Source organism: Stenella coeruleoalba (genome assembly GCF_951394435.1).
Source record: "Stenella coeruleoalba genome assembly, chromosome: 9".
In the NCBI taxonomy this organism is placed as follows: Eukaryota; Metazoa; Chordata; class Mammalia; order Artiodactyla; family Delphinidae; genus Stenella; species Stenella coeruleoalba.
The window spans coordinates 16181430-16208226 of NC_137155.1; the positions used below are offsets into that span (position 1 = coordinate 16181430).

At 39.7% G+C, this 26797-nt stretch overlaps 1 protein-coding gene across 3 annotated transcripts in view; it reads right to left on the minus strand.

Annotated features, from left to right (window-relative positions):
- Positions 1 to 3080: 3080 nt before the first annotated feature.
- Positions 3081 to 26797, minus strand: part of PRKAR2B (protein kinase cAMP-dependent type II regulatory subunit beta) — a 182225-nt gene continuing 158508 nt past the window's right edge. For 2 of the 3 annotated variants that reach the window (XM_079930912.1, XM_079930910.1), the window contains 6 exons: positions 23912 to 24065; positions 19176 to 19277; positions 17692 to 17766; positions 7904 to 7969; positions 7637 to 7775; positions 3081 to 5229 (listed from right to left, as the gene is read on the minus strand). In XM_079930912.1, the coding sequence (XP_079787038.1) occupies positions 5096 to 5229; positions 7637 to 7775; positions 7904 to 7969; positions 17692 to 17766; positions 19176 to 19277; positions 23912 to 24065 (670 nt within the window). In that variant the 3' untranslated portion in view covers positions 3081 to 5095. The remainder of the gene's footprint in view (positions 5230 to 7636; positions 7776 to 7903; positions 7970 to 17691; positions 17767 to 19175; positions 19278 to 23911; positions 24066 to 26797) is intronic. The other variant, XM_079930911.1, reaches the window with a different exon arrangement.

A 26797-nucleotide genomic window follows, 5' to 3' on the forward strand; every position in this document is an offset into this window, starting at 1 on the left:
AGTGCCTGATGTACATTGAGGCCAAACATATCGGAGTTTGGAGCAGAAAAAGGTTTACTGCAGGCCAAGCAAAGAGAATGGGGGGCTCGTGTTAAATAAAAAAAAAAAACCAAACTCCCCGCTGGGTTTCAGGGAAGAGTTTTTAGTCAAAATTTGAGGTGAGGACACAGGGTGTGACTTTCTTCTGATTGGTGGGTGGTGAGGTAATAGGGCGGGGCTTCAGGAATCTTGAGCTCAGCCTGAAGTTACCATCCTCCACGTGCTTGGGGACCTTAGTTCCTGTAGAAGAACTCAGAGATGTACCAGATTGTTACGTGTATCTCTTCAAGAGGAACCACGACCCTGCCCCTTCTCTGCACTGTTGTTTCTTTACTGCTTTTTCTTTCTTCCCATTCCCTCACTTCCCTAATTAGTAACATTGAATCTGCCCTCTGGAACTCAGGGAAAGTCTAGGAGGCTGAAGCCTTTTCCTACAAACAAGAAGCGGGACAGGAAAGGCTTTTGTTGTGTACCCCACAGGTCCTGCTTGTTGCACAATTTAGAGTAATAAATGCATCTACTTTAAAGACTCAGTTATAATTGGTACTAACAGAACATTTCACATATTACATTTTGCAGTGACGTTTTAATCTTTTTGGAAAACGGCAAGACCCAGCTGTGGTTAAATCAGAATCTGGGAACAACACCTAACAGGTGGCCTTTCATTTTTAAGGTGGAGACAATTACCTCCGTATCATCCACCATCACATCTTCCCTTATATAAGTTACATGCTTCTTCAGGATTTCCTAGGCAACTTTAAATTTACAAACTTAGAGCATAAAAAAGGGACAGGAAGACCCAGATCTGTTGGTCAAATAGTTTTCCTTGGAAACTCTGTACACATTTCTCTATATACTAGGCTCAAACATCATTAAGAGAATATGAGTGTGGACAAAAAAACATTACCTACCATTTCAGTAAACAAAGAATGTTGCCTGCCCTCCAGCCAGTAGCCACGGTGCCACCCATACCAGTGCGCCCTGAGGGGAATTCAGGATGGAGAAAAACACGATACTGGCCCTAGATAATTAAGATATGTATCAGAGGAATAATTTCAATGAGCCCAGACTCTTGCATCTCCCCATACACAGAAAAGCACTAAAATCACTGAGATCTTTTTTTGTGTGTGTGATTAGCAGTAATCTTTTGATGTCTGACTACATTTTTGTTTTTTCAGCAAAAACTCCTATATATCCTGGCCCCTCCCTTACCTCTTTGGAACAGTCCCTCAGAGCTATCTGAGAGGCTGTTGCCTGGGCTGTAGCCCTCAGTAAGGTCCCCAAATAAATATATTAATATCTCACAACTTTTAGGCTGTGTGGGTTTTTTTTTCTGTTGAAGTGACAGACCAAGAATTGCAGGAGGAAGCAAGAGATCTCGATTGCCCGTGAGTTCTGCCATGGATGCACAAAGTAAATGACTTGGATGGAATCACTGATTTTTCTCACTTATACAAATGGGATTGTTAACCTCTCGTAATTATTGTTGGGCACACAAGTCCTCCACAAACACCTGGTTTACCTTATTGCTAACATTTCCATTATTCATTTTATTTTCAAGGTGTTTTTTTTTAAATACTCGTAAAGACTAACAACTGTATAGTTTCAGTTGCTCAACCAGTTTTGCTGCCTTGAAAAGTATCGTGGAAGAGGTAAGGTCTCAACTCTTTCTCCAATTTCCTTCTTTCTTTCTCTTTTTTTCCTCCTATTTCTTCTCATCAAAATTCTTTCTGATATTCAACATGAGGCTGTACCTCACACTTCTATTTTAGAAGGCAGCATTCCTTATCATTCTATTTCTCCCTTATATATTAATAATCCTGTTTCTGCCTTATGTATTAATAGTTCTATTTCTCTCTTAGGCATTAACATTTTATTTAGATAGGAGAATCCCTTTTTCAGTTGTTTAAGCTTGATAATACAGCTTATCCAGATGTATTACTTACCACGCTAGGCTTATACATTATTCATATTCTTTAAGAATGCCAAAGGCCATCTAGTCCTTGTCACAAATATAACATTCCTTGAAAAAAATTAGGAAAAATTATATCCATATTTTAAAGATGCTTTAGAAAGGAAAAGGACTTAGCACTTAATCCTACATATTTCAGTAAAATCCAAAATTCCTTGCTTCATGCCGTATGTTTCGCTTGCAGCATTTTAAATAGTCTGCTAGCCAGGGTTTAAAGAATGAACCAAAAACACATTCACACAGCATGCGTCACAAGTAGTATTTATGTTAAAGTATATGCACCAAGACATATACTACCAAATGTCAAATAGATAGCTAGTGGGAAGCAGCCGCATAGCACAGGGAGATCAGCTCGGTGCTTTGTGACCACTTAGAGGGGTGGGATAGGGAGGCTGGGAGGGAGACGCAAGAGGGAAGAGATATGGGGATATATGTATATGTGTAGCTGATTCACTTTGTTATAAAGCAGAAACTAACACACCATTGTAAAGCAATTATACTCCAATAAAGATGTTTAAAAAAATTAAAAAATAAAGTATATGCACCAAACCCTAGTTCATATCGAAAGGCAGGACACACACGCACGCGCACACGCACACTCTCTCTCTCTCTCTACATAAAGGGAAGCACCTTTGTGTTAAAAGAGTGTCCTCCCATAATTCTTAGCAACATAATGCATCCTTGAATGAAACATCAACAGAGAATTTCCAAATAGTAAGGACTCTTGGTCTGTGATTAAATAATGGCATTCACAACTCAAACTTGCGGTGTTTTAATTACTTTAACACATAAATTCCCTAGTGTGCTAGATTTACTTGGTTATTCTAAATGGCCGAATTCGTCTGTAACATACCACAACTATTTAAATCACATATGACCAATGGTTAAGATTTTTAAAAACCTATTGCCCTACAGAACCATACCTCCTTGCTGCATGATGCTCAGGGCTTACCTTTCACATATGCCCTATCTCTGTCATGCTTTTCACATAGTACAATGTGCACTATGGAAGTCACATTAAAGAAACAAGTGGAAAAAAAAAAACTCATTGAAAACACTTTATTATAAAAGTGTGCTTTATTATAAGGAAATTTTAAATATAACCAACAATACTGAAAATAATGTAACTGGCATTTACAGCCTTGGTCAGAGTTCTTTATTAAACAGGCATTTGTAGTTAACAATCAGCTTATGCAACAAAACAGGTAACCTGAAAAAGTGAATAAAATTGAGAATACAGAATGATGAACGAGGAATTTGGGGTTCTTTGTGTTTTTTGTTTAGCAGACATGGCTTTTAAAATCTGAAATAGAAAACAAGTCCTCCCTCTTCATGTAGTAAGCTCTCTTCCTGCGGGAAAGTTTGCAAAATTGTTAAAACTGTTCTAAAATGTGGCTGAAGGTATACTTTACATACTTCTTATATATACATATCTGATTAACATATTTTAACCACGTTTTCATTATACAAGCAAGACCATAAACATTCTCTAGTAAGACCACACTAGCCACAGAATCTTTTTACCCATGTATATATTTCTTTGAAACATGTTTCCCAAAATGAAATTGCTCATTTAAAAGGGAACAACTGGTTAGAATTAATCTCTCTAGACGCTGGGGTCATGTAGGCCTAGAAATCATGTAAGAATATATTCCTTTGGTTGAACATAATTAAATTCATTTTATGTAGCAGAATAATCATGTCAATTGTCAACAAAAATCTATTCAGTTGAGTTCATTCTGCACTTTTGAGAGTCTACGTTAAAGCAAGTGGCAAGGCCTAATGGTATATATGGAATGGACAGAAATTCCTTTTATGTTTATATATGTTTTACTTATAAAAATTTATTTCTCCCACCTTGGAGGAAACCCCTGGGAGCAGATGTCTGAAAAGGATTGTATTATGTACATCTAGTGAAGAACACAGAGCTATCTTAAGCGCATGTTGATAAGGACCCCAAATATTTTTGGTATAGGAGACTGTTTTTTTTAGCATATATAAGATCTTAGGCTTTCAGAAGACAACACATAAGTTTAAAGAGCATTTAAAAATATTTGTGACAGGGATTCCCTGGTGGTGCAGTGGTTGAGTCTGCCTGCCGATGCAGGGGACACGGGTTCGTGCCCCGGTCCGGGAAGATCCCACATGCCGCGGAGCGGCTGGGCCCGTGAGCCATGGCCGCTGAGCCTGCGCGTCCGGAGCCTGTGCTCCGCAACGGGAGAGGCCACAACAGTGAGAGGCCCGCATACCGCAAAAAAAAAAAAAAAAAAAAATTGTGACATTAAATGTCAAACTCAAATTTTTAAAGATAACAAATACAGAGAACTGCAAAATGGAAAAAGGAAGCATAGATAGATGCTTTATGAGAAAAATAATGACCTTTCACCTAAAAAGAGTCTTCCCTATTATTGTAATGATTAAACTGCCTGTCCTTAAAACCACTGGAATATGTAGGTTACTGACATTATGCCAAAGAAGTCAAAAGGTACTTTATTGCAAAAATAGAAAAGGTCTTAAAATTGCATATGATGTTTTATACCATTTCACCAATAGGCCAAGGCCAGTACATAACTTACCAAGCCAGAAAAACTCGAAAACAAACATTACTAAATTGTACGTACTATATATAGTGAGTTGTAAAAAGAATGTGATGCCATGCTGTATAGCATGATTCACTGCCAAGTTCCCTCTTACATGGGCGTAGTCATAACATATCAATCTGAGTGAGTCAAAATGAACACACATTGCCTATGACAACATCCTTTAATTATCTTCTTAAACACAGATACTTTCAGTATATTATAATCATCTGAATAAACCTTTCAGTCAAATCATAATTTTGTGGAGTAGAAAGTCATTTTATCAGTATGTCGATATTGTTTTGATCTACTCTTTTAGAAAGTGATGTTAAAGCCTATTGACTATTGAATCACTACTCTGTTTACTGATACACTGTAAATGTAAAAAAAGGAAAAAACCTGAAATCACAGAAAATGCTTGGCATCTACACAAACACATTCTCAGTGGACTAACCACTACTGTGTAATTTTGTCACTATAGGTCTTCTTGCTCCATACTTTTGCTTCATGCAGTGGGTTCAACAATATCCATGTTTGTTCCAAACAGGGCAACTAATTGTTCTTCATAGGTAGCGATGTTCCTTTTCATAATCTCCATGCAAGGTCCCAAAAGCCTTTCAAATGCTTGCACATCCATGGCTAAGAAGAGGGGAGAATAAAAGAAAAATAACATTCTTTGCAAATCTGCAGAATTTCTAAGTCATTTATGGCATCTATTCCGCATATGTCAATGACGCAATGGCATTTTTAGATAAATATCAGATACAAGAAGAAGGCATAAAGATAAAAACATTCCACTTCGGAAAGGAAGCAGCCAGTGTCCCTTGGCAATATGATGTCCTATTGGTGGTTCCTGATCCAGGTTAAAAGAATGAGGGACTCTTATGTCAAGACCTTGGAATTTTAAAAATAAACTAGTTTTGATGTCACCACCTTAGTAATATGAACTCAAGGGCAGCAAGGGAGTGCTTTCTATCTCGTTTTCCCTTCTCAGGGTTTACGATGCTATGTTGTGAAGAATCCAAATGTTACCTTTTATGATTTTTATTCTTTTACACTATGGTCAGTTCAAAACGGCAGCCAAAATAATGATTTTAGCCACTGTGTAAGTATGTGCTCTACGTCGCTTAGCTTGCCTATCTCGAGCATTTTCTAAAACTGAATTTATAATATACACGTGAAAATATGATCATACTATCATACAAATACAAATTAAAGTACTTTATTTTTTGCCTCTCAAATTGGCAGAAGTAAAAAAGGCAATGTTGACAATAGAGTGAAAAAACATTGTTGTACTGCTGGTACATGTAAATAAGTACAAATAAAAGTGATCTGGCAATATTTAACAAAAACGATAAAAAGAAAACCCACTTCCAAAAAGCATTTCTCAGGAAAAGTCCTATATGTGGAAAAGTAGTCTCTGCATACACCCACACAAAAAAGCTCTCCCCGACCCCCCAAAATGGAGCCAAAACTCCCCAAATTATTTAACAGTGGGGAATGATTAAATAATTCATAATGTGTATACTTACCTAATGTTACAGTTTGATGTAATAAATATGAGAAAATGCCTAAGCTATAACGGATGAAAAAAGCAGTTTACAAAACTGTTTTAAAACAGAAAACCCATACAAATAAAAAAGATGAGAAGGAATTATAATAGGACGTGGAAATTGCTGGGTGGTGGCGGTATTGGGTGACTCTTACTTTTTCCTACCTTTTCTGTATTTCTCAAATTTAATGTGAATATAATAATTTATTATAGAAAAAAATTAATGGGATTTCACTCACATCGCCTTTACTCCTACTGTCTAATACCTCTACTCAGGGAAATTACCTGTCAGCTTCTAATTGTCTTCTTTTTCATCCAACTATAACCCTTGATTAATATTATATTATTTAAAACCTTTGAAAAAGTCAATTCTCTAAGAAAATTCTGAGGATATTTGCAAATCTTAAGAACATCGAAGCTAAATTTATGCTACTGAACTGTGGATGAAGAGCACAGAGTGGCTAATTACTTCTGAATCATTTCCTTGAAGAAAATGTCACCTAGGGACTTCCCTGGTGGTTCAGTGGTAAAGAATCCGCCTTACAATGCAGGGAATGCAGGTTCCATCCCTGGTCAGGGACCTAAGATCCCACAAGCCACGGGGCAACTAAGCCCGCACGCCACAGCTACTGAGCTCACGCGCCTCAACTAGAGCCCCCGTGCTGCAAACTACAGAGCCCACACGCTCTGGAACCCATGCACCACAACCAGAGAAGAGAAAACCCACACACCACAACTAGAGAGACGCCTGAGCGTCGCAACGAAAGATCCCGCGTGCCGCAACGAAGAACCCATGCACCACAACTAAGACCCGACACAGCCAAAAACAAATAAAAATAAATAAATAATAAAAATAAATCTTTTAAAAAAGAGAGAAAATGTCACCTGTACTGATATCTCCTGAACTATATTTTTCATTATTAAACTAAGTTATGTCTCATATATAAAATCTCAGCTATATATAGATGTCTTCCAGCTGAAGATGGCATTTCTGCTGAGCTGCTGTGTGGTACACAGAAGTAATAAACAGCTGAACAAGATTTTATTGTGCTCCGACAAGCTTGAACCTTTGATTCCTAGTACAAGACGAGTAAGTATTCTTACAGACATTCCAGCTTGCCCTTCAAAGCTTAGTGTACCTTATAAAAATGCTGTTTGAGCCTTCCTTTTTTGAGGAACACAGTGTATGTTGTTTATTTAAAAAATTCGATATAAAACTTGGTACTCAGGATTCTTATTTTAACGACATATTAAAATGTTATTTCATGCCTATAAAAAAGAACACAAAATTATAAGTGTGTGAAAAATTTTAAAGGAAAAATGTTGGCTTCTACAAATCGACTTTATAATGCAATGAATCCTAAACTTGTTGTATTTTGTGGGGACCATAAAACTTGTGAACCCAGTAAGATAATCTGTACAACATGAATACGTACAATGCAGACAGAATGATTTCAACCAGGGTAAGCATGCCCAGGGCTGCGTGAGTCCTACCTAAACATTTGACGGTCCCGATGGCGTGTGCGGAAGCAGCTCGGGGCTTGTTAGTTACCAGAGCAAGTTCTCCAAAGTACTGTCCCCGAGAGCACCGAGCGATTTCTACTGCACCGTTCTCCTCCGCCTCTGACTTACCCTGACAAGGTGATGGAAAGTATTAACTTTGACTCAGCTTAAGAAAAGTAAAAGTTAACCTTAGTCTAAACATCAGAAGGAAAATCTATTATGTTTCTTGCTCATATTTCATGGATTTTTAGGACTTACCTTCCTTTTCATGGTAATTTTCACTTCTCCAGATTCTACAATGAAAAAAGAATCAGCCAAGTCTCCCTATCAGAATAAAACAAAAACTGAGGGTGAAAATGCAAGTTTAGCTGACGGCAATCCCGGCGCCCGTCACACCCCTGAAATCAATCCCACCATGATTTGCCTGAAAGGTGAAACCCCACAGGAGCAGGCTATGTCCCCTTCTAAGTTGAGACGTTAAGATCGACAATTACATTGTAACAACTTCGTTTGTAAAAAATTATCTGAAATGATATACTATCTAGCACGGTATTTCTGCTAAAACTAGCCAAGAAAATATGGCCAACAACACTGAGGTAAGAATTTTGCCTGAACTGCAGCCTGGATAAAGCACGTACATAGTTAGAAATGCTAGCACCGTTTCCCAGCAGCATTGCCTCTGTCAGCTGCTCCCATGCTAAAATGTGCCACTCTGTGGGTCCTAATCTACAAGCATCAGCATGGCGACCCAAGATAAGCCAGCGACTCCCAAACAGAAGGAAGCAAGCAGACTGCTTAGGGAGCAGTATGTGTGGGCCCAGATGTTTGTCCTGCATCTGGCTGGGGACCAAGCTCTAGATGCCAGTTTACCGACAAGCCACCTCAAGGCCCCAAAAAGATTTCTAAAAGGAAGTGTTGCCATTTCTAACTACACATAGCCATATTCTCGTTTTGGATTTTAAACAAACTGCCTTGACTTCCAAGGATGCCTTCTGAACTAAGTACAGTAGTATAATTACAGAAGATCGCAGATACTGACCTCCCTAAGCCTCTCAAAGTGATTCTGGAGAAACTGAGGTATTTCAAAACTCTTTAGTACAATTCAAGAAATACGGTATCAGATGATATCACAAGGAATGTTGAGTCTCGATTATATTATACTATAGTGCAGACCTGTATGTTTACAAATGCTTAAAAGACAACTAGTATCTAAAGATACCTTTAATAAATTCTAAGTATAGTATACATATCTCCTTTCCCTTACCTTTATATCAGGTTTTCATAAGAGCTTCATGTTAAATTTTCAAGTATCTTAAATCATAATGGGTCTATCGACAGCCATGTAATTTTGCTTTCAAAACGTGCTCAAATTGCATGTAAAACTAATGAATTAAGTCCTGTAGGTTGTGTCAATGTCACGTTCCTAGGTTTGATATTGCACTAGCGATGCAAGATGCACTGGGAGAAACTGGGTGAAGAGTTCGTGGGACTTTTTGCAGCTTCCTGTGAACCTGTAATTATTTCAAAGTAATCTGAAAAAATCATTTCAAAAGTGCTCTATACTTTGCGGTTTTTCAATTTATATCGTAGACCCTCAGCCTTGTTCTCTAATTTGTCTCTATGTCGTCCCAATCTCTGACTGCGCTAATCTGTATGTATGTGGGAAGTGTGGGAGGATTGATTGATTTACTTGTTTATTTGCCTTCTAAAATAATTACTCTTGAGAGACCTTCAAGATGGCAGAGGAGTAAGACGTGCAGATCACCTTCCTCCCCACAAATACATCAGAAATACATCTACATGTGGAACAACTCCTACAGAACCCCTACTGAACGCTGGCAGAAGACCTCAGACTTGCCCAAAGGCAAGAAACTCCCCCTGGTACCTGGGTCGGGCAAAAGAAAACAGAAAAAACAGAGACAAAAGAATAGGGACGGGACCTGCACCAGTGGGAGGGAGCTGTGAAGGAGGAAAGGTTTCCACACACTAGGAAGCCCCTTCACTGGCAGGGACGGGGGGGGGGTGGGTGGGGGGAAGCTTCGGAGCTACGGAGGAGAGCACAGCAACGGGTGCGGAGGGTAAAGCGGAGAGATTCCCACACAGAGGATTGGTGCCGACCGGCACTCACCAGCCCGAGAGGCTTGTCTGCTCACCCGCTGGGCCGGGCGGGGCTGGGAGCTGAGGCTCGGGCTTTGGTCAGACCCAGGGAGAGGACTGGGGTTGATGGCATGAACACAGCCTTATTAAGGGGGCTAGTGCGCCACGGCTAGCCAGGAGGGAGTCCGGGGAAAAGTCTGGAGCTGCCAAAGAGGCAAGAGACCATTGTTTCAGGGTGTGTGAGGAGAGGGGATTCAGAGCACCGCCTGAACGAGCCCCAGACACGGGCGTGAGCCGGGGCTAAAAGCGTGGACCCCAGAGATGGGCATGAGACGCTAAGGCTCCTGCTGCCGCCACCAAGAAGCCTGTGTGTGAGCACAGGTCACTATCCACACCCCCCTCCCGGGAGCCTGTGCAGCCCGCCACTGCCAGGGTCCCGGGATCCAGGGACAACTTCCCCGGGAGAACGCATGGTGCGCCTCAGGCTGGTGCAACGTCACGCCGGCCTCTGCCGCCGCAGGCTCGCCGTGCGCTCCATACCCCTCCCTCCCCCCGGCCTGAGTGAGCCAGAGCCACCGAATCAGCTGCTCCTTTAACCCCATCCTGTCTGAGCGGGAGCAGACGCCCTCCGGCGACCTAGACGCAGAGGAGGGGCCAAATCCAAAGCTGAACCCCAGGAGCTGTGCGAACAAAGAAGAGAAAGGGAAATCTCTCCCAGCAGCCTCAGAAGCAGCGGATTAAAGCTCCACAATCAACTTGATGTACCCTGCATCTGTGGAATACATGAATAGACAACCAATCATCCCAAATTGAGGAGGTGGACTTTGGGAGCAACTGTAGACGTGGGGTTTGCTTTCTGCATCTAATTTGCTTCTGGTTTTACGTTTATCGCAGTTTAGTATTTAGAGTTTATTATCACTGGTAGAGTTGTTTATTGATTTGGTTGTTCTCTTTCCTTTTTTTTTATAATATATAGGTATATATATTTTTTCCCTTTTTCTCCTTTTGTGAGCATGTATGTGTATGCTTCTTTGTGTGATTTTGTCTGTATAGCTTTGCTTTTACCCTTTCTCCTAGGGTTCTGGCTGTCCCTTTTTTTTTTTTGGTATAGTTTTTATTTAGGGCTTGTTATCATTGGTAGATTTTTTTTTTGGTTTGGTTGCTTTCTTTCCTTTTTCTTTTATTACTTTTTAATTTTTTTATTCTTAATATTTGTTTTTACTTTTTACTTTAATAACTTTATTATTATTTTTTCTTTATCCCTTTCTTTATTTCTCCCTTTTCTTCTGAGCCGTGTGGCTGACAGGGTCTTAGTGCTCCGGCTGGGTGTCAGGCCTGTGCCTCTGAGATGGGAGAGCCGAGTTCAGGGCATTGGTCCACCACAGACCTCCCAGCTCCACGTAATATCAAATGGCAAAAGCTCTCCCAGAGATCTCCATCTCAACATTAAGACCCAGCTCCACTCAACAACCAGCAAGATGCAGTACTGGACACCCTATGCCAAACAACGAGCAAGACAGGAAAACAACCCCACCCATTAGCAGAGAGGCTGCCTAAAATCATAATAAGGTCACAGACACCCCAAAACACACCACCAGACGTGGTCCTGCCCACCAGAAAGACAAGATCCAGCCTCATCCACCAGAAGAAAGGGACCACTCCCCTCCACCAGGAAGACTACACAACCCACTGAACCAACCTTAGCCACTGGGAGCAGACACCAAAAACAACAGGAACTACGAACGTGCAGCCTGCGAAAAGGAGACCTCAAACACAGTAAGTTAAGCAAAATGAGAAGAAAGAGAAAATCGCAGCAGATGAAGGAGCAAAGTAAAAACCCACCAGACCAAACAAATGAAGAGGAAATAGACAGTCTACCTGAAAAAGAACTCAGAGTAATGATAGTAAAGATGATCCAAAATCTTGGAAATAGAATGGAGAAAATACAAGAAACGTTTAACAAGGACCTAGAAGAACTAAAGAGCAAACAAGCAATGATGAACAACACAATAAATGAAATTAAAAATTCTCTAGGAGGGATCAACAGCAGAATAACTGAGGCAGAAGAACGGATAAGTGACCTGAAAGATAAAATAGTGCAAATAACTACCACAGAGCAGAATGAAGAAAAAAGAATGAAAAATATTGAGGACAGTCTCAGAGACGTCTGGGACAACATTAAATGCACCAACGTTCGAATTATAGGGGTCCCAGAAAAAGAAGACAAAAACAAAGGGACTGAGAAAATATTAGAAGAGATTATACTTGAAAACTTCCCGAATATGGGAAAGGAAATAGTCAATCAAGTCCAGGAAGCACAGAGAGTCCCATACAGGATAAATCCAAGGATGAACACGCCAAGACACATATTAATCAAACTGCCAAAAATTAAATACAAAGAAAAAATATTAAAAGCAGCAAGGGAAAAACAACAAATAACATACAATGGGATCCCCATAAGGTTAACAGCTGATCTTTCAGCACAAACTCTGCAAGCCAGAAGGGAGTGACAGGACATATTTAAAGTGACGAAAGGGAAAAACCTACAACCAAGATTACTCTACCCAGCAAGGATCTCATTCAGATTCGACAGAGAAATTAAAACCTGTGCAGACAAGCAAAAGCTGAGATTTCAGCACCACCAAACCAGCTTTACAACAAGTGCTAAAGGAACTTCTCTAGGCAGGAAACACAAGAGAAGGAAAAGACCTACAATAACAAACCCAAAACAATTAAGAAAATGGTAATAGGAACATACATATCGATAACTACCTTAAATGTAAATGGATTAAATGCTCCAACCAAAAGACACAGACTGGCTGAATGCATAGAAAAACAAGACCTGTATATATGCTGTCTACAAGAGACCCACGGCAGACCTAGGGACACATACAGACTGAAAGTGAGGGGACGGAAGAGATATTCCATGAAAGTGTAAATCAAAAGAAAGCTGGACGAGCAATTCTCATATCAGACAAAATAGACTTTAAAGACTATTACAAGAGACAAAGAAGGACACTACATAATGATCAAGGGATCAATCCAAGAAGAAGATATAACAATTACAAATATTTATGCACCCAACATAGGAGCACCTCAATACATAAGGCAAAAGCTAACAGCCATAAAAGGGGAAATCGACAGTAAAACAATCATAGTAGGGGACTTTAACACCCCACTTTCACCAATGAACAGATCATACAAAATGAAAATAAATAAGGAAACACAAGCTTTAAATGACACATTAGACAAGATGGACTTAAATGACATTTATAGGACATTCCATCCAAAAACAACAGAATATATTTTCTATTCAAGTGCTTACGGAACATTCTCCAGGACAGATCATATCTTGGGTCACAAATCAATCCTTGGTAAATTTAAGAAAATTGAAACCGTATAAAGTATCTTTCCCGACCACAATGCTATGAGACTAGAGATGTCAATTACATGAAAAAAATCTGTAAAAAGTACAAACACATGGAGGCTAAACAATATACTACTTAATAACCAAGAGATCACTGAAGAAATCAAAAAATACCTAGAAACAAATAACAATGAAAACACGATGACCCAAAACCTATGGGATGCAGCAAAAGCAGTTCTAAGAGGGAAGTTTATAGCAATACAATCCTACCTCAAGAAACATCTCAAATAAACAACCTAAACTTACACCTAAAGCAATTAGAGAAAGACGAACAAACCCCCCAAAGTTAGCAGAAGGAAAGAAATCATAAAGATCAGATCAGAAGTAAATGTAAAAGAAATAAAGGAAACGATAGCAAAGAACAATAAAACTAAAAGCTGGTTCTTTGAGAAGATAAACAAAATTGATAAACCATTAGTCAGACTCATCTTTAAAAAAAAGGGAGAAGACTCAAATCAATAGAATTAGAAATCAAAAAGGAGAAGTAACAGCTGACACTGCAGAAATACAAAGGATCCCGAGAGATTACTGCAAGCAACTATATGCCAATAAAATGGACAACCTGGAAGAAATGGACAAATTCTTAGAAATGCACAACCTTCCGAGACTGAATCAGGAAGAAATAGAAAATATAAACAGACCAATCAGAAGCACTGAAATTGAGACTGTGATTAAAAATCTTCCAACAAGGGCTTCCCTGGTGGCGCAGTGGTTGAGAGTCCGCCTGCCGATGCAGGGGACACGGGTTCGTGCCCCGGTCCGGGAGGATCCCACGTGCCGCGGAGCGGCTGGGCCCGTGCGCCGTGGCCGCTGAGCCCGCGCGTCCGGAGCCTGTGCTCCGCAACGGGAGAGGCCACAGCGGTGAGAGGCCCGCGTACAGCAAAAAAAAAAAAAAAAAAAATCTTCCAACAAACAAAAGCCCAGGACCAGACGGCTTCACAGGCAAATTCTATCAAACATTTACAGAAGAGCTAACACCTATCCTTCTCAAACTCTTCCAAAATATAGCAGAGGGAGGAACACTCCCAAACTCATTCTACGAGGCCACCATCACCCTGATACCAAAACCAGACAAAGATGTCACAAAGGAAGAAAACTACAGGCCAATATCACTGATGAACATAGATGCAAAAATCCTCAACAAAATACTAGCAAACAGAATCCAACAGCACGTCAAAAAGATCACACACCATGATCAAGTGCAGCTTATCCCAGGAATGCAAGGATTCTTCAATATATGCAAATCAATCAATGTGATAAAACATATTAACAAATTGAAGGAGGAAAACCACATGATCATCTCAATAGATGCAGAAAAAGCTTTCGACAAAATTCAACACCCATTTATGATAAAAACCCTCCAGAAAGTGGCTTAGAGGGAACTTACCTCAACACAATAAAGGCCATATATGACAAACCCACAGCCAACATCGTTCTCAATGGTAAAAAACTGAAAGCATTTCCTCTAAGATCAGGAACAAGACAAAGTTGTCCACTCTCACCATTATTATTCGACATAGTTTTGGAAGCTTTAGCCACAGCAATCAGAGATGAAAAAGAAATAAAAGGAATCCAAATTGGAAAAGAAGAAGTAAAGCTGTCACTGTTTGCAGGTGACATGATACTATACACAGAGAATCCTAAAGAGGCTACCAGAAAACTTCTAGAGCTAATCAATGAATTTGGTAAAGTAGCAGGATACAAAATTAATGCCCAGAAATCTCTTGCATTCCTATACACAAATGATGAAAAATCTGAAAGAGAAATTAAGGAAACACTCCCATTTACCACTGCAGCAAAAAGAATAAAATACCTAGGAATAAACCTACCTAAGGAGACAAAAGACCTGTATGCAGAACACTATAAGACACTGATGAAAGAAATTAAAGATGATACAAACAGATGGAGAGATATACCATGTTCTTGGATTGGAAGAATCAACACTGTGAAAGTGACTATATTACCCAAAGCAATCTACAGATTCAACGCAATCCCTATCAAACTACCAATGGCATTTTTCACAAAACTAGAACAAAAAATTTCACAATTTGTATGGAAACACAAAAGATCCTGAATAGCCAAAGCAGTCTTGAGAAAGAAAAACGCAGCTGGAGGAATCAGGCTCCCTGACTTCAGACTATACTACAAAGCTACAGTAATGAAGGCTGTGTGGTCCTGGCACAAAAAACAAATATAGATCAGTGGAACAGGACAGAAAGCCCAGAGATAAACCCACACACATATGGTCACCTTATCTTTGATAAAGGAGGCAAGAATATACAATGGAGAAAAGACAGCCTCTTCAATAAGTGGTGCTGGGAAAACTGGACAGCTACATGTAAAAGAATGAAATTAGAACACTCCCTAACACCATACACAAAAATAAACTCAAAATGGATTAAAGACCTAAATTAAGGCCAGACACTATAAAACTCTTAGGGGAAAACATAGGCAGAAAATCCTATGACATAAATCACAGCAAGATCCTTTTAGACCCACCTCCTAGACAAATGGAAATAAAAACAAAAATAAACAAATGGGACCTAATGAAACTTAAAAGTTTTTGCACAGCAAAGGAAACCATAAACAAGAGGAAAAGACAACACTCAGAATGGGAGAAAATAGGTGCAAATGAAGCAACTGACAAAGGATTAATCTCCAAAACTTACAAGCAGCTCATGCAGCTCAACATCAAAAAAACAAACAACCGAATCCAAAAATGGGCAGAAGACCTAAACAGATATTTATCCAAAGATGATATACAGATTGCCAACAAAGTCTTGAAAGGATGCTCAACATCACTAATCATTAGAGAAATGCAAATCAAAACTACAATGAGGTATCACCTCACACCAGTCAGAATGGCCATCATCAAAAAATGTAAAAACAATGCTAGAGAGGGTGTGGAAAAAAGGGAACCCTCCTGCACTGTTGGTGGGAATGTAAATTGATACAGCCACTATGGAGAATAGTATGGAGGTTCTTTAAAAAACTAAAAATAGAACTACCATACGACCCCGCAATCCCACTCCTGGGCATATACCTTGATAAAACCATAATTCAAAGAGAGTCATGTACCACAATATTCATTGCAACTCTATTTACAATAGCCAGGACATGGAAGCAACCTATGTGTCCATCGACAGATGAATGGATAAAGAAGATGTGGCACATATAGACAACGGAATATTACTCAGCCATAAAAAGGAATGAAATTGAGTTATTTGTAGTGAGGTGGATGGACCTGAAGTCTGTCATACAGAGTGAAGTACGTCAGAAAGAGAAAAACAAATACCGTATGCTAACACATGTATATGGCATCTAAAAAAAAAAAAGGTTCTGACGAACCTAGGGGCAGGACAGGAATAAAGAGGCAGACGTAGAGAATGGACTTGAGGACACAGGGAGGGGGAAGGGTAAGCTGGGACAAAGTGAGAGAGTGGCATGGACATATATACACTACCAAACGTAAAATAGATAGCTAGTGGGAAGCAGCCGCATAGCACAGGGAGATCAGCTCGGTGCTTTGTGACCACCCAGAGGGGTGGGATAGGGAGGGTGGAAGGGAGACGCAAGAGAGAGGAGATATGGGGTTATATATATAGCCAACTCACTTTGTAATAAAGCAGAAACTAACACACCATTGTAAAGCAATTATACTCCAATAAAGATGTTAAAAAATAATAATATAAAATAAAATAATTACTCTTTTCTCAGCCTCACACACTTTGAATCTTGTTTCACATATATCGAAAGAGACAATATTTCAGATAAAGATTACAATACAGGGTAATATTGTGATACAAAAATTACAGAATTTATTAAAAATCTGTTTAAATCATGCAATCAATGTTTCAAAACTGTAACTAGGAAATAAGGTACTATCGTTGGTATGCTTTATCTGTAAACTTTAACTGTCTTCATAAATCCTACTTCTTGGTAGGTCTGTTCTAACCAAGATACGTATGTATTGCTTCTGGTTCCAATGGGATCTTAGAAAAGCATTAGAGGTTAAAGAGCATGCTGGCCTCCTTAGTGCCTGTAAGCGCCTGGAAGCCAGTACAGTACATGGTGCAGCGTGTTCCCTTCTTGGTTTATTTCATCAGGAAGCAGCCTCAGGAAGTTTTGCCAATGAACCGATTGTGCAAACTTCTACATCTTCCGAGGCACATTCTGGGTCCTTATTAATAAATCTCATGGAGTGATTACCATTTGTTTTCCTCTTATAAATGGCATTCTTTATACATGTGACCTTCATGTCAGGTACAAATATAAAATTATGCAGAAATCCATTTGATGATTTAATACATATTCATTAAGAGTTAGTTACAAAAATAAAAATACTCAAAATAGCTTCATGGCTGTAAATTAAACCATTTTTAACAGGTCATTTGATAGAATATTCATTTAACCCATCACTACATACTAATTATAGACACACATGAAAATTTTATCAAGACTTACAGTGTATAAGAGTCTTTTGGAAAATAACCCCAAACTGAATCCATAAAAAGTATTATACCTGAGCAATGATTTGTTCTCCATCGTTGTATACTTTGGTGCCTATCACATCTACCACTTTCAGGCGCTCAGAAACCTATAAAGGAAAAAAAGATAATACCCTTGATAATACTGTATTTGTATTTAATAATATAATTACTCTTGTATTTGATAATATAAATGGGTTTGAACCGTGCAGGTCCCCTTATATGCAGATTTCTTTCAATAAATATACAGTGGGCCCTCTGTATCCACAAATGTGGAACCCGAGGGCTAAGGAGGGACCAGTGTGAGGGACTTGAGCATCCGCAGATTTTGGTATCCACCGGGGTGGTCCTGGAACCAATCCCTGTGGAAACACAGGGACAACTATATTAAACAGACTAATCAGGTAGGTAATCGTAACTATTTCAGGGGTTTAAAAATGGTAGCCTATAGGCCAAATAAATTGAGCCGTGTGTGGGTTTGTGTGTGCGCATGTGTGTGTTATATTAACTGCCAGCATTTTAAACAAGGTTTTCATAAAAACTTAAATTTCCAGCTTCTCTTGAAGAATCCGGGCATTCAGCAACACTCAGCCCTTATTTCCATGCAGCAAAAAATAAACTCTGGCGGACTAGCAGCTGCTTCTTTAGATGGAGCACATGTTTTCAAGTTTACCATTTCTTCTTTTTATGTACCTAGCTCTGAAGGCATTTGAAGTTCCAACCCCTGACCTATTTTTATTTAAAGATATCTACTGCTGGAGAAGATCAGCTGCCCAATATGCGTTCTGAAATGTGGCCCGAATTGCTTGCTACTCGGTGGATACTGACAAGCCAACAAAGAGACATGTTAGCACACTGGTCCATCAACCCCAAGGATTCTGGCTGAGATGCTAGAAGGATGGCATTGCTTTCGCTAAGGTGGGGAAGAGAGGGAAGAAGGTTTGGGATGTGTTAGGTCTGAGATGTCTTTTAGACATCCCAGAAGAAATGTTGACTATGCAGTTAGATAAATGAGCCTAGTGTTCAAGGGCAGGGCCTTGCCCGGTGATGTCAATTTTAAGAAGCATCACCATAATAGACATTTAAAGCCAGGGGATTTGCCAAGTTCACCGTGTGAATAAGTGTAGCCTGAAAAAAGAGAGACCTTAGACTGTCAGTTTTAAGAGGAAAGGAGGAAAGGAATAAAGAAGGAGAGGCCAGTGAGGACATTCTGTATTTAGATGACCTCTTCCTATAAAGGCTCTTGCCTACATTTAGGTGATTAGTTTAAGTCTGCTTTTAGATAGAGACCACACGTAAATCTGCTATAGATGCTCCTAGGGGTCTATTACTTGTAAACGACAAAACAAATGCAGTTACAGGCAGTAAAAGAGATACTAAGCTATAAAAACACTGTAATCTTTTCAAATGAAAATATGGATAGATTATTATTCAAAGAAACCTTCTACAGAACTAAGTATTTCTAACAAAACAGAATCTTTTAAAGCAAAATAAAATAAAAGCACAAACATATACTTACTTCCAAAGATTTAAGAAATGGCAGTGACTCAATAAAGCTTTCATACATTTTTCTCTTTTTGGCATTATTTTTTACAATTATCCTCCTGAAGGTTACCCTGTCCTAAAGGCAGAATATCAAATACAAAGATAGTTAAAAGGTAGACTTTATGGAGAAAGAAAGTTTGAAGAAATAGTTTCATTTTATTCCCTGTAAGGAACAAACAATAATTGAAGATTCTGAAGTAGAAAATTAACATTACTATCCTTCTAATATGACTCATTTCAGATTTTATTTCTTTAAGCAAAAATATAGAACCATATTCATGTTTTTTAAAGAAAGCAAGTTTACTTTTTATTCAGAACAGAGATCTGACCAACATGTAACTGGCGGGCTACACCCACTAGGTGGCGCTGTCGCACCATTTAAAAAATATACCAGCTCCTTGCTCGTTTTCCACCCCCAGCTTTTTGAGATACAATTGACCTACAGAATATTGTGGAAGTTTAAGGTACACAACATGTTGATTTGATATATATTGTTAAATGATTACCACAGTAGGGTTAGTTAACACCTCTATCACCTCACATAATTACCACTTCTTTTTTGTGGTGACAACGTTTAAGATGTACTCTATTAGCAGCTTCCAAGTATGTAACACAATATTGTTAACCATAATCATCATTTGTACACTGGATCCTCAGAACTTATTCATTTTATAACTGCACCGCCCCCCACCCCAGGCCCTGGCAACCACCATCCTACTCCGTTTCTATGAGTTCAAACTAGCACTGAGTTCTTTTGCTATAGATAACAGCCCTGGAGTGTTACAATTCGGTGGGACATGACTAGCATTGTTTTTGAGGTATAACTGGCATACGACATTATATTAGCTTCAGGCATACAACATAATGATTCAACATTTGTACATATTGTGAAATGATCACCACAATAAGTCTAGTTAACATCCGTCACCTCACATAGTTACAGAATTTTTTTTCTTATGATGAAAACTTTTAAGATATACTCACATAGCAACTTTCAAATATACAATACAGTATTATTAACTGTAGTCACCCTGCTGTACATTACATCCCCAGGATGTATTTATAACTGGAAATTTGTACCTGTTGACTCCCTTCACCCATGACCAGCATTTTTATATTAAAAAAAAAAAACAGAATAGGAAATCTGAGTGTGCATCCCTTTTAGTAAAGTGTTGAGTTATATATTTATTTCAGTTATACACAAAGGCACACACACACATGCACTGGTGGTGACATTTCCTAATGTGCTTCTCGTGGGTTGCGGTAAAAAATACATGAAAACCAGTATCAGAAAATGGTTTTAAATCATGAAAGTACAATGTAAAGAGATGCTGAAAAATTATTGACTTCAGGGTTTCTGTCACCTTTTTAAAAAGGCGCACAGAAAAACTACAACTTTCTTGAGTAGATTCTGATTCCAGTGTTTATCATGCTCATCATTCTAAAATGTCCCTATGTTTATACTACTTAACCTCAAAGATACCACAATGAATTAAGGAACTAGAGAAAACTTTAAAGGTAACGGCTCAAAAAATGGTTTTCCTACAAATTTTATATTTTAAAAATTCCTACAAAACGTTATTTTAGTTCTCAGTTAAGAGCCCCTAGAATTATGTTACTTCGGCATACACTGATAACTATACCATCTTAATATAAAATAAAATTAATTGGGATATGTTCTTTAATTAGTAAATTACTATGCCAACACATTAGGGCTCAATTTAAATGAACTCATACGATGGAGAAAAATACCAGTGAGGATGTAAGTCTCTAGGTAATTAAACATCCTGTTCTCCAATTTAGTTTACTACAATTTTAGAAGGGCTGTAATTTGGACTTGTACTCTTAATCATTTTTTTTAAAAGAGAAAAAATTTCAAGATGATTAGTAAAAATATTGAAATAATTTCCAAGTCTGGTTCTGCATCAGAATCAGCTGTTGTGTTTGTTTAAAAAAAGGTTTATTCTAACATCCCAGACTTTAATGACTCAAAATCTCTGCATATAGGACTCTACAATAATCTGTATTTCGTAAAAGCTCCCCGAGTGATTCAGATAAATAATCAGGTCCGGGAACCAGATGCAACACCATTTTATGAACAGAGTTTACTGCAAAACAGAGAAGACTAGAAATAGGTTAGCAATTTAGAAATTAACCGTAATGAGCTACACATCTCAGGAAAAATTTTCTATTAGTGGCCCACCTCTTCACAACCACTGTGACATATAAATAAAATCCACAAAGTCCCATTTCAAATGTTTTCATTCTAGTCATTTCAATCAATCATTGCCCCTCTGAATCACCAGCATGGTCTTATAGATCAGTTGATCCCCCAAGGCTAACAGTGACCTAGTCTTATTTACAAAGTTAAGACTATTCTACAAAGGACTTTTCTCTTGAGATTTGCTTATCTTTACACCTGCACTTATGTGGCAGAGCTCCAACCTGTTGGTCTTAAAAGCAAAATCTCTTTTCTACTCAGCTTTTGCTGAAAGGGGGTTAGTTAGGCGAGCTGCTAAGAAAGCAGGTTCGAAGTATTAATTGATTATATTATTATAATTTTTTAAAAACACCTACTGCACTTAGGCACATCCCCAAGGTGATCATCACAAACTGCCCACTTTCATAAAGCTTGAAACATGTACAGATTAGTACAAAAATCTCTGAAAATGCTTAATCCTACCTGAGAACGTAAGTATCACACGCACTGGGAAATGGTGGGCCTTTGTCCCTAGTTTAAGGTACCTTCCAGGGCTGAGAACTTTCAGTATTCAAAGGGCCAACCCGCTAAGTGTGTGACCTTGTTCCAAGGACCTGCAGGGAGAAGCCTTCCTTACCATGTGACAGTCTGACCCTGGCTGGCAACCCTATCAGGATGATTAAATTTTAAATGATACCTTCCTTAATGAAAGAGATAGAGACCCGAGGCTGTGAGGGCAGGCAAATGCTTCCTAGGGGCCAAGTCCGCTCGAGTTTGGAGTGTTTATTTTGCTGGCTTTGGGTATTCCAGTCTTTGATAACCCTTAAGACACTTCAGCTCCCTTCTACCGGAAACAATTCCAATTTTGCTTCCACCACTTAAAAAGTGACTCATCACATTTTGAATAAGTAAACAGCAACTGCCTGGGTCTAATAAGAAGAAATGCACAATATGTCGTTTCTCTGATCAAGAGCTATTTTTATCAGTTGGATCCACGGCGGAGTCAAAGGCTGAATGGTGACTGAATAATGTGTAACTTCTCTGAAGCTACAGTCCTTGGGAAGGAGATTGTTAGCAAACTTCCTGTTACTTCAACCTCGTCTCCTTCCACAAAAGGATTTGAGAGAAATAACCGAGTAAACGCATGTCAAAACTATAGGATGGGATGTTTTCAACAATTTTAAAAGGAAATACAAGTATTGACAACACTCCCTTTAAATCAGGGCTGTTTAAAGTGTGTTCTGGGCACCGGCAGCCACTGGTGTCTGCTGGGAGCTGGTGAGAAATGCAGAATCACAGGCCTCATCCCAGACCCGGTGAATCGGAATCTGCATTTTAACTGGATTCCCAGGTGATCCCTAAGCACCAGATTAAACACAGTCCAGAATCAGCTTGACTTGGGTCGGCTACTCTGCATCCTAAGATCATCTATGAAAAGAATCTCCCTCCCCCCCAACCCCAATTTTTTTTTTTTTAATATTTATTTACTTGGCTGTGCCGGGTCTTAGTTGCGGCACATGGGATCTTCGTTGCAGCATGTGGGATCTTTAGTTGCGGCGTGCGGGGGTCTTTAGTTGCAGCATGCGAACTCTTAGTTGTGGCATGCAGCATCTGGTTCCCCGACCAGGGATTGAACCTGGGCCCTCTGCACTGGGAGCATGGAGTCTTGGCCACTGGACTGCCAGGGAAGTCCCCCAAATGTCTTTAAACCAACTTTTAAGTCTTGTAGAAACAGCACCATTAAGAAATTTTCTTTAAAAGCCCAGGTCTGAGAGTCCCAACCCTGAGAGTCTGATTAAGTTTGTCTGTGGTAGGGCCTAGGTAAGAGAATTTTCTTTTTTAACACCTCCAAGAAATTCCGATGTGCATCCACGTGAGAAGCACAGGCACCACGTATTTTTTCTCCACACGGCCGCTTGGCAATGCAAAGTTGTTACCAATCCATTTACACAGCGCGGAGAGACTCAGTTCATAGTGGTTTCTCAAGCAGGCATGAGAATCACCCAGTGGGCTTGCTCAAATGAAGACTGCTGGGTCCCATCGCCAGAGTTTCTGAGTCGACGGGCCTGAATCAGTAAGTGGGGCGTCAATTTGCATTTCTAGCAAGTTCCCAGGTGATAGAGAGGCTACAGGTCAGGGGCCCACACTCTGGGAACCACAGATGATGATATTTACCACAGACAGCTATCTGAAAAAAGAGCACTGAAGCCTTTGTGTGGCTGGTTGGTTTTTAAGAGTGAGTAAAAGAGGAACATTTTGGATCTGAGTGTCTTTCCCATGGCCAGTAGGTTAAACTCCTGACTCAATTTGGGAAAAGAACATGAAGATTTAACTCAGCACAGTCCTAGTGTCCAAGAGTTCAGCATCTAGTAGTTGCTTAATAAATTCCCTGATGACTGATGATGATCCCAAATAAATTTACCTATTAGAACTAAAATACTGTAGCCACCTGGCTTCTGTCATAATGATTTTTACAAATGACATTCAGGTCAAATAAATACTTCACTCACCAAGCCCCACAGAGCACCGGGAGAGGTAGCAGTGATTGTAGCTGCTCTGGGCGTATTGTACATTAAGGCCAGTTCGCCAAAACTCCCACGATTGTCATAGTTGCCAACACACCTTCCAACACCATCACATTTCACGTAGATATCAAATGTTCCTCTGTTGCACATGTGAAAAAGAAGACGTAAAAGTAATTCAAGTAAAATCTCATCACGATGAAACATGAGCCCTGGGAAATACAACCTCATTCTTTTTTAAAAAAAAAATCATTTATTGCTTAGTCTTATTGCTGGGACATCATAACACATTCACCCAGTTAAAATTTAAATGTCTAGAAGGGTGAATAGTGCCCTGGCCCAGCCATTCAGTTTCCTCCCAGATCCGCCACTGCCCCCAGCTTCTTCTACATCCTGGAAGAGGTCTTTACATCGGGGAGAAGCAGGAAGCAGCTGGCTGGGTGCACTGGGAGCCTTCCGCAGGCACAGTAAGGCAACAGGGGTCCTCCCTGAGATGTAGGACACACCCAAGGGTGGCAGCTGAGGATGGGCTCTTAGTTTCCTTTCCCCTCTAATGACAACAAGGAATAAAAGGGCATCAATATGTGAAAAAGACACCACCAGTTCCGGACAAGCAGGAAGAAGAGAGCATCCACGGGACGAGGGTAAGGCCCATCCATGTGTCTGTTGTCTCATCGTCTGGGGCAAATGAGACTAAACAACAAATATTTAAGGTATTGAAATAAATGATAAAAATATAACTAAGACTGCAACCAAATGCAATATGCCAAGACAACCACCTGAAGGAATGTGTGTGAGTCTGCTGACTGCAGTGACCTCTGAGTATAAGAATTGGGGAGGATTCTAGGGACATTCACTGTGTAATTAAAGAGTTTTCGTTTCTAAAATGAATATGTATTACTTTTGAGAGCAGAAGAAAATAATTTTTATAAAGAATATAGCTCTAACAACCTGGTCAGACACTGCTGTACAGTACTTACAGGGTCCTTTATAATCTACAGGAGGGGCCGGCAAGCTGAGGCCCAAGACTGGCTGCCTGCTTCTGTAAATCAAGTTTTATTGGAAAGACAAACACACCGGCGGTTTCTGCATTCTCTGTAGCTGACTTGTGCTATGACAGCAGAGTTGAGTAGCTGCAACATAGACCTCATGGCCCAGAAAGCCTGCAAAATTTACGCTCTGGCTCTTTATACCATCTGGCCCTTCATGTTAGACTGACCCCACAATCTAAAAGTGGTAGAAATTCAGGCTAAATATCTGATCCTGGTCTTTTTATAGTCTTTCTGTGCTTATCTTTTAATTGGGTTTCTTCTTCTAGGCAAGTAAAACAGTCACTGCGCTGCATATTATCCAGACCCTATATTTCTGGAAACTGCATTCTTGTGGAGAACTGGTTTTCCACGTACTGTATCTTATCAGAGAACACGGTTTCAAGGCTTGCTGAAACACCTGGGAGGGCAGACAGGAGAAATTCTTTGGCTTTATTTTGTTGGCTAAACTCTAGCAAAGACAAAACAGGGAGTGCTTTTAAGGTTAAGAAAGGATTATGAATAGTAAAGATACCACAAAAGCAAACACATAAGATATTAGAGACAAAAGATATTCATGAATAAGAATAACTGGTTTTTAATATAATTCACCGCTAGAATGGCTATTTCAGGGATACCCTCCAGAATTTGTTTCATGAATAGTTATTTTTCAAGTACAGATTAATTTTTCTATTTATACTCTTTACACGTTTGCACGAAAACTGTTTTCTATGTTTTCTACTTTGAATAGGATAAAATACACAACAAACGTGTTGACGAGAAGTACAGTGAGCTACTAGTCCAGTTGAAATCTTATCAGTCTAAAAATCTGCTAAAATACCGTGTGCTGCATTTTCATATAGATTTCTCCCCTGAGAACATGAAGCCCTGGGCAGGGCAGAGCCACGAAAAGAGCACACACAGTGGCCAAGAGACCCAGATGCTGGGTCTGCTCCACACTCATCATCTGGGTGACCTTCGCCGACTCGCATCACTTCTGTGGGCCTGAAAATTGTCATCTGTCGAAAGGGTGACGAGGATCTAACTGAAAAGGGAAGGTGCTATATACAAACGTAAGGCGTTTTTATAGTCAAAATACCTACTAAAAGAAAATTATTCCTGTACTACCTCTGGGGTTCGCATAGACCCCTACAATTCAATACGATTAAACAGCTGAGAGAATTTCTGAGGTGTTTCGTTGATGAGAGCTGTTAATGGTACAAGAATCATGACTTTAATTTACATGTGGGACAATTCTAAAATCATAGAGTCTAGCCCCAGCCCTGGCTAGTGCAGCTCTCCCGGGTCACCACGGACTTAGGGGTGAGGGACTGAGGGACTCAGAGAGCATGTGCTACTGATGCTTGAAAGGTACCACCCACAGAGCCCAGATCAGGGAACAAGTGCTAAGCAGACGGGGGCGGGGGGGGGGGGGGGATTTTCTGCGGAGCCTCTGAGTAGAACACAACTTGGCCCAGAGAAGCAAATGTAATCCGACAAATCAGGCTGGGAGATGATTTGTGTTCCATGCAAACAGCGCAGGCGTTGTTGTTGGTGGTGGGGTGCTTGGGGAATCCAAACGTCTCATCAACACCTCATCACCATGTTACAGAAGTGCAGAAATGAAGACTCAGTCCAGGCTGCGTACCTTTTACATCTTAGGATTGTTACCTAAGTATTGCTAAAAGCACACTGTTCTTTTTTTTTATGTTATTTTAATTTTTTATAGCTGATTTTAATTTTATTTTTTGATACAGCAGGTTCTTATTAGTTTATACACATCAGAGTGTACATGTCAATCCCAATCTCCCAATTCATCCCCCGCAGCCACCCCGCTTTCCCCGCC